The sequence below is a fragment of the Parus major genome, chromosome 22, assembly GCF_001522545.3.
Source record: "Parus major isolate Abel chromosome 22, Parus_major1.1, whole genome shotgun sequence".
Taxonomy (NCBI): domain Eukaryota; kingdom Metazoa; phylum Chordata; class Aves; order Passeriformes; family Paridae; genus Parus; species Parus major.
The window spans coordinates 1,767,012-1,775,866 of record NC_031790.1 but is presented as its reverse complement, the minus strand read 5'-3'; the positions used below and the strand labels follow the sequence as shown (position 1 = coordinate 1,775,866).

General features: G+C 41.3%; 1 protein-coding gene across 1 annotated transcript in view; it reads right to left on the bottom strand.

Annotated features, from left to right (window-relative positions):
• Positions 1-2,116: 2,116 nt before the first annotated feature.
• The window catches only part of EBF2 (EBF transcription factor 2), a 118,559-nt gene continuing 111,820 nt past the window's right edge, over positions 2,117-8,855 (bottom strand). The window contains exon 16 of the mRNA XM_015648621.3: positions 2,117-5,218. Coding sequence (XP_015504107.1) covers positions 5,187-5,218 — 32 coding nt within the window. The 3' untranslated portion in view covers positions 2,117-5,186. The remainder of the gene's footprint in view (positions 5,219-8,855) is intronic.

The window sequence follows — 8,855 nt, the reverse complement described above, 5'->3', positions numbered from 1 at the left end:
CTCTGTTCAAGAGGAGATGAAGGATATTTCGTCAGTAGAGTGGAAAACCTGGTGTGTCAGTGCTGGGATGAAGGTCATCTGCTGATTGCACGTTATCCTGAAAGGAGGAATTGGTGGTGCAGGATACCAAAAATCTCTGTTTTCCCCTCAGCTTTGGGCTGTTAGTGCCTCCTGTTTTCAGATGCTTTCACTGACATCTGGTAGTAATTTAAACACTGACTCACGTTCTGTCAAAAATGTCAGTAAAAGTGACCTTCAGCATTAAAATTCTCATTTGTTTGAACCTTTCCAGTAATTTTTATTGGAGAAAATGGAATATTCCTGGTTCAAATGGCCAGTTACTGTTTCCCAAGCAGTTTTCAGCACTCTGTTTTGTCCATCCCCGTGGCTGAGAAGTGCACTCCGCACAAGAGGGAGTAAATATATCCAGATTATTTTTGGCAGCCAATGTGGTTCACCTCTGCAGCATCAGTTCATTGTTTGCTCAGAGTTTTGCACAAAGATGGAGCCTAAAACAGGACCAACCCCAAATTTAGTCCAGGGAAAGGCCAGGATCAGTCAGTTCCAATTTTTAATTTTGATTTTGTTCTTTGACCAACTGTATACTCATAACAAAAAGGGGAGTGTCCAGAAAGGACTTCCCCCTGTCTTATCCTACAAGTTTTTACCCCCCAAAAAGGACTGAACTCTCACTGATGTTGTCCATTTATAATAAAGGAATGGTCAGAAAAGACCATTAACTATGCTCTTATTCCATGCCCAGCATAATCTCAACCTGGCTTTCCCACTTTTTGGTTGGATGTTTTACAGGCAAATCTCCAAATCTTGAGTTAAAAATCCTCACATAACATTTTGTACCATTTTTAAAGTGTGTTTGATAACCTGAGTGACCCATAAGGATGATAAAGAGGCAGATTGAACACTCTGAAATTAAGATAATTCCCCCCTTATTTACAGTACAAAAATTTTATTTTTTTTTGTTAGGATAATTTAAAGTTTAAAACTGAAGTAGACATATTCATTTTACAAACAAGATATTCTTCCATAAGTAGGACCATTAAAAACAGTAAACAAAAAAACCAAAAAGCTATCTTTACAAAAGCTCTGTGCATAGCAACTTCATACTGTATATAACTGACAAAGAAAAAAAAAAAAAAATAACAAAAAGCAAACCAAAACCCCCAAAAAACAATCAGCCAACCCCAAACAAACCCCAAAACTATACAGAAGGGAGAAATGAGGCCTTAATTTACAGGAGGGAGGAAATGGTTTGGAAAAACCATGCATATTGGAAGTGTGCAAAGGAAGAGGGGGAGGAAGATGCTCTACCGAGATAAATTAGGAGATCAAAGCAACTCTTCCAAAGTTGTGATGAATTTGACGTTGCCTATTGCAACACTTTCATCTTCCCCGTGGCAAAGAGGAAAACTCACAGGGAACTGGCAACAGCAACCACTCAAAGAGGACACTCAGAAAAGTCCTCACACGTCAATTCTTAAATTGTCTTTTCCCTCTTTGCTGAGGGTTCTGCCACTGCCAAAGTCTTTCTTCATGGCCAAGGATTTCTGATTGTGTTTATTTACAGGTGTTTTTTTCTGTAAACCTCAACTAATCCTATGCTCATCTTCAGTACCGTGATTTCCCTGCATGAGCAAAGCCATGTTCTAAATAATTCCTAGGTTTAATTTGGGGTTTTCTGGGGTTTTTTTTGGCTCAAAGCACACCAGATTTTTCATATTTGCATCAGCACAGGCAGTGCCTCTTCTTTCTGCAAGTGCTTGGAGCAGCTTTTTTGGGAGGTTTCTCTTTTTCACTTGGACTTGTGGCAACTGGGCAACTGGACAGCCCTGATAAAAACAACTGAAGGGTGAAAGGAATGGTCAGTGTTCCAGAAAATTTCATTTTTTTATTATTTTTTAATGCCAGACTGTCATTTTCCCCCCTGAATCTTCCCAAGATTTCTAGTGATGCGGTAGATCTTTTTTTTCCATGTGCCTGTGCTGGCTAAGCAAAAAAAAAAAAAAAAAGAATGGGTAAGACCCAGATTTTTCCATGGAATATTTCCTTCTTCTTTTATTTATTTTTTTTTTTTAATTGAAAACTTTCCTGACAGATATTTTGTAATGAAAATCCCATTTGTTAAAAAAAAAATAGGAGAGGCTTTAAGGTAGGAAACTGCTGCTCTCCAGCAGGTGGTCTAGAAATTCCTATTGATCTGGAATACTTGCCAGACAGAATGTTGAGTTTATTTGATGATCAATTTTAGAAGTAGCCTGAAAGGCAGGGAGGAGAATATTCATAGTTTTCATGCTTTGGAGCTGTTTGGGGTTTTTAGTAGGTGGGGATGGAGGAAGGGATTTGATAGAATGAGCCTGGTCCACCAAGATAATTTTTGGAATTAGGAGTAAATGTGCTTTCACTGAAATTTATGGAAATTTCAATCCCAACTCTTCCAGTGCTTTATCCATTTTTATCCCTGGGAAAATGCATAATTTCAAACATGAATTTGCACCTCCTACTTAGCCCTGCTGAGATGTCAGTACCTGTGAATAGATGAAATTTTGGGGGGTTTGTTGTTGCTGTTTTGCTGTTTGGAAAGCCCAGGTCTGGCCCTGCACTGTGTGGTGTTGTCAGAGGTACCCTGACAACCCCAGGCTTTTTAACATCTGTTTTTCTCTAGTATTTCATTGCTCACTTGGTTTCAGGGGTGCTGGCTGACCTCCAGTGACTGCCACATCCTTGGTCACATGAGAGGCATGCAGAGAACCTGACAGCCTTAATTAACAGGGATTTATTTTATTTCATTTTCTCTGGAAATCAGTTTTTGTAGCCTGATCATGAATTATTAATTATATCCATGTCTCTTAAAACCCACGTTATTCCCACCAAATCTCTCTTTAAATCCTTGTTTTTGCCAACATAAGTTGGGCCTTGAGTTTTAGAAGAGATCAGCCCCACTCCACCTTTTTAAAATGGGAATCAGTGGCATTGAGAGGGCAGCAAATTAAGAGCCTGACAAACCTCACAGCTCAGTCAGGAATACAAAAACCCTTCCCAAAAGTGGGACTTGCTTTAGGAATGGCCCAGCTGGTGTCTCCAGTCCCTTTGAGACACTCTTTAGAACTCCAGGTACAGTGAGTGGGTTTATCCCATAAACTGCACCAGGAAAGGAAGCCTGGAGGACCTTGGAAGTGTTTCCCAGTCCTTGGAAGTGTTCCAGGCCTGGCTGGACAGGGCTTGGAGCAGCCTGGGGCAGTGGGAGGTGTCCCTACCATGGCAGTGGTGGTGCTGATGGGATTTAAGGTCCCTTCCCAGCCAGTCATTCCAGGATTTTCTGATTCTGTGTTCTGTTGTCCTGCACAGGCTGCCCTGTGCCCAAGCCCTGTCCTTCAGGTGAGGATCCCTCAGATCATCCCCCCTCCCATCACCATAGAGCTGTGAATCTGCAGAGAGGATTTTTGGCTCTTCCTAATCCAAATTAGCGTCAAAACAGCCCCAAACGAGCTCAGCTGTGCAAGCTGTCCCAGTTCTACCACCCCTAAAGATCACCAAGAACACAATTTTCCTTACCCATCCATAAAACTACTGGGCCAATGGATAAGTTTGGATCCTGGGGCCTTATTTAAGGTTTATAGATTAACAACAAGGTGTTTCCATAGGAACAACTGTCCTGGCAGCCATTAATTGTGTGGATTTTAGAGGAGTCTCCATAGATTTTTTCTTTTTTTCCCACTAAAAATGGCTTTCCAGCATCCAAATTCTTTTCAGTGTTCCCTGGTTTCGATGGATAATTCGTGATTTATTTTATCAGATTTGTCCTCACCTTCCAATTTCAGGAAAGGAGGGCAAAGGAGAACTGAACTCCTTTTTAGGTTAAAACACAGAAAAATTCAAAGCAATTGATTACCTCTATGAACTTCAATATATAACTGGCAAATACTTACCATTTTTAATGACTTGGGATAAAAGTGCATAAATCATTCAAATACATGTTCACCCTTTATAAATGCACCCTTAATATGAAGCATAACTGAATTTAAGGTGTTCTAACTACATGGAAAACCCCAGAGAACCCTTCCCCTCCCAATTCATACATTGAATCTATAAAATAAACTCAGTACCTCGTGAAAAATCCGATTCACTCAAATCCCTAAGTGCCACTCACTCATCAGCTGGGTCTTTGAGACTTAGCAGTTAATCTTAGTACCTGAATATTTTAATTGAAGCAAAAAATGGAAAGGGGGTGAGGTGAGGAGGGTGCAAAAATTCCTACATGACCTGTTTATCACAATGTAGGTGAAAGTTTCTGAGGGTTTTGTTCATCAGAAGGAATCCTATACATCCTTGCACATGAATTCAGTAAGAGGGGGGGAAAAGTGAGGAGCAATTGCAGCAGTAATAATATATCTCAAACTTATCACTACATTTTTGCATCATCTTTCTTCATTGTACAACTGGAGGGGGAAAAAAATCCAAAAAAGGGTTTAATTTCTACCTCTACATACAATAAGTTACAAGTTTATTTATTTAAATAATTGTAAAACATCTTACATTTTTTTTAAAGAGGTTAAACTATAAGCAAATACACACATACACCAAAGTTCCATCATTCATGTCAGTTTGTCCTAGAAATTCTTTCATGCTGGTACCCTGTTTTGTTGAATTGTTTTTCTGCATAAACTAAATTGATATCTGAAAGGCTCCATAGAAAATAGAAACTTCAACTTTTTTACCCCTACAAAGTAAAACAAATTGTATCCAAAATATCAAGCTTGAATCACTTTGCCAATTTCTTTTTTCCCCTTTGAATATTTTACAAATCTTAGGAAGGTTTTCATGTCTTCCAGGAAAGACTTTGCATTTCTAATTCCGTCCTGCCAACTCTTGTTCATCCTGGCTCTTGCTGATTCTTCATTCCAAATGTTTGAGGAGTCGATGTGGTTGTGTCAGAAATATGAAACAGGTAAATGATGCAGACTTCTAACTTGTCCAATCCATAAAAAATGTTCCTTTTTTTTTGTTTGTTTTTTTCCTGGGCCTGGCTTTCCCCCAAAAAAGAGCTTGTAGTGCTATTTTTTTCTTTTTAGTGGTCCATCACAATAAGTAGTATTGTGCTGTAAAAGAAAAATGAAAAAAAAAAAAGGAGGAAAAAAGGGAAGAGGGAGAGCAGCAAAGCTGCCCCTTCCTTACATTGGGGGAACAACAAGACCAGTCATGGCTGAAAAAGAAAAGAGAAAAAGATGAAATTGCAGCAAAATATTATGGAACAAAATATATTCGAGCCCTTCTCCCTCCTGTGAGCAGTCAGGAATGACAGGAAGGGCCTGATCATCTGAGGTTAAATTCGAGTTTTAGTGTCTTTAAATCTTTTGGTGCTGTACTGAGAAGTGTGAGGACTGACTGTGGCACAGGCAAAGAGCAAAGGTCTGGTCCAGGGTGAAAAGGAATAAATTTGTTCCTGTGAGGCTGGGAAGGAGCTGGGATGGAATTCCCAGAGAAGCTGTGGCTGCTCCTGGATCCCTGGAAGTGCCCAAGGCCAGGTTGGAGCAGCCTGGGACAGGGGAGGTGTCCCTGCCATGGCAGGGGTGGTGCTGATGGGATTTCAGGTCCCTTCCCAAACCCTGGTTTTCTGATTCTGTGAAAGGCCCACCAGCATTATTAAATGGATAAAAAAGAGAGGGTTAATTAAATTCATGTGCATTTGCAGAAAAACTTCCCATCTTTGAGTGCTTATCCCTGGAGAGAAATCCTTGGAGATGGACATTGCTCGAACAGCCCCCAGAGTCCGACTTCTCAAGCTGAACACTCAAAACCAACCTCCAAAGCCAAACCTGAGCAGGGTCTCTGCTCCCCACCCACTCTGCTCATCAGCTTGGAAGGGCTGGAAAGGTGTGGAATCCAAAGGAACTCCCCCATGTGCTGGACAAGACCGAGCCAGGGAGTTCCAAGCACTGAACCACAGGCCAGGGCTGGGTTTTGCCAGTCTGGCTCTAGTGGAAACAGTTTCACTTCCTCACTTGGTTTCCCCCATGTGCCTGAGTCACTGCAGCCCTACCTGGCATGCGCCCAGAACGCTGGGTTTATGTAAATTATTTATTAGTCACTCTCCTGCCTTTAATTGCAGCTGTATTCCTCGTAACCAACAGCAGCAGCATTTGGAGCTGCCTGGAACCGGTGCTGCTCCCTGAGGTTTTGAGGGGTGAGTTGGGTTTAGATGTATTTATGTAACAAAATGAGTGAGTCACGTTTTCAAAGGGGCCTTGGTGCAGTGCGAGGTCCCAATCCTGCAAAGATTTATGTTCACTGAAATCTGTGGGATTATTGGTGCATTTAAAGCCCCGTCCTCCTGAGAATTCATTTCACCCTTTCCTTGAGGGGGTTTAAAAAAGTGCTTTGGGCAAGTTCCTGGGCTGGCACAAGTCTGCCACTTTAGCTGTGTTTTTGAGCAAGTATGGATATGGTCTGTTATTTAATACAATAGGAAAAGAAATATTTTCTTACTGAGTGGGGCTAAAGTCCCTGCCAATTTTAGCAGATAGCTGAAAGAGAAAGTGAAACCCAACAGCCCAAAGTAAAACAGACACTTTTTGTAATTGCTTTGGAATTTGCTGTCAATCCTCATAGGTTTAAAAACCCTAAATAAAGCAGGTAAACATTTTCATGCCTGTTTTTAGGATATGTGTGAGCATGTTAGAAGATTTTCTGGTGACACCAAGGACACTGCTCCACTCCTTCTCCTCACCCCCAAACCCCAAAAATAATCCTAATAGTGGTGGTCCCACAGTGACATGGAGAGCTGGGTATTGACTCCATGCCTGCCTTTCTGTCCTTAGAAAGGAAAACTTGATTCAGCCTTGGATTTCTGCCATGAAATTTCTGCCATTTCCAGGCTCTGCTGGGTTGGAGGAAGAGGTGAGCTCGTGCCCTCCGAGCTGGCTCCATCCCACAGGCATCCCAGGGGAGCAGATCTTCATATTCTGCTCCAGGCACAATCATCCAGGCTGCCTCCAGGAGGTTAAAAACTTTGTCTGAGGTGTCGTGGCTGGGTCTTTGCCTGAAGCAGGTAAAGGAGCACCTGCACAGGCTTGTCCCCATCCAGGGTGGCCTTTTCTTGCTGTTGGATATCTGGGCACAGGGGCTGCACCCCAGAACAGCTTAACACGACTTAATTTCAGCCATCAGGAGCTGGTGCTCTTTAAACTCTGTTCCCAAGAGAGTCAGTCCATAATGGCATAAATGCTTTTTTCTGATGCTATTTTTATTTGCAGGTTTTTTACCTTTTTTTTTTTTTTTTTTTTTTAATCGAGGTAAACTTCCAGCAAAGCAAAGCAAAGCTTAAACCTGAGTTTCTGCCATGTCTCATCAAAAATATTTTGAGAAAACTTGTAGGTGCCTCATTTTGGAAAGTTTCTTAACTTTAAATGAAAGTACATTTTTACTGTAGGATTAAAGATATTAATAATAAAATAATATATGAATTGGAATTGAACAGGTTTCCATATCAGCTGTGGCTGCCCCTGGAAGTGTCCCAGGCCAGGCTGGACAGGGCTTGGGGCACCCTGGGGCAGTGGGAGCCGTCCCTGCCCATGGCAGGGAGTGGTTTTAATGTCCCTCCCAACCTAAACCATCCTGGGGTTTTGTCATTCCATGATCTGATATAGCAAATTTTATAACACAGAAAACACAAGCAAAGCCTAATTTGTGTCACTGGCATTTCATTTCAGCCTCAGCTCCTCCTGCAGCACACAAGGAGTGTGTTGGTGGAGGAATATTGCCTGGAATTCTCACCTGGTTTCCCCAGCTCATCTCAGGGCTTCTCTCTCTTTCCACACTCCCTGCTCTGCCCATTTCCACCCCACCTCCACTCTCCGTTGGGGCTGCACTGTCAAAAGCCTATTCCCAGCCTGGATCGCATTTTATTGAATGTTTGGGAGGTTTGGATTAAGGTCTTACACTGCTAGCAAAGCTGTAATTATTTTTGCCTGTATTACTATATATTGAATCGATGTAACTTTTCAATAAAGGTGGTTCAATGCAGGACACTCCCTGATGAGTTGGGAATATAGCAACCACCAGTCATTATCCCAGAGGGTCTTTTTTTTTTTTTTCCTCTTGGAGGGAAATGGAAAAAGAATTAGAGATGAGCCTTATTGTATTAACCTTGACAGCTTGCAATTATCAACTGAAACACTTGATTAAAATTGTCACAAGGTTGGAGAATTTTTTTTTTTATAAATAAATAATCAAAGATGGGTAGCACCCAGATGATCTGGTGATAGGCACCTTTAATGGGTGTAATTAATAATGATCATAAGCCTGGTGAGTACAAGAGGCCTTTGGAAAACTGTCTTGGAGTGGAAAGGACTTGCTGCAATTCAAACACGAGAACTGGGAAGGGAATTAGTGCTGAGCTGGGATCATGGAATGGTTTGGCTTGGAAGGAACTCAGCTCAGCCCCCTCTGCTGTGGCAGGACCCCCTCCCAATGTGCCAGGTTGCTCTGGGAATTCCATCCCAGCCCCTCGCTGCCCCCACACGGAGCAAATCCTCCTAAAATACATTTTTGTAAAAAAAAACCTTCCAGTAAACTGCTGGAATAATGAGAATGCAAATCTGAGGAGGAAGATCTCACAGCTACTCCTGTTTAGACTGGTTTTAATCCAGGTTTAAATACTGCTGTGGTTAACAGCTATGGAAGTTCTAATCTAGATTTTCATTGCTGCCTTTAAGGAGAGTGGCATGCTCCAAGGGGCTGGTAAATAATAATAATAATAATAATAATAATAATAATAATAATAATAATAATAATAATAATAATAATAATAATAATAATAATAATAATAATAATAATAATAA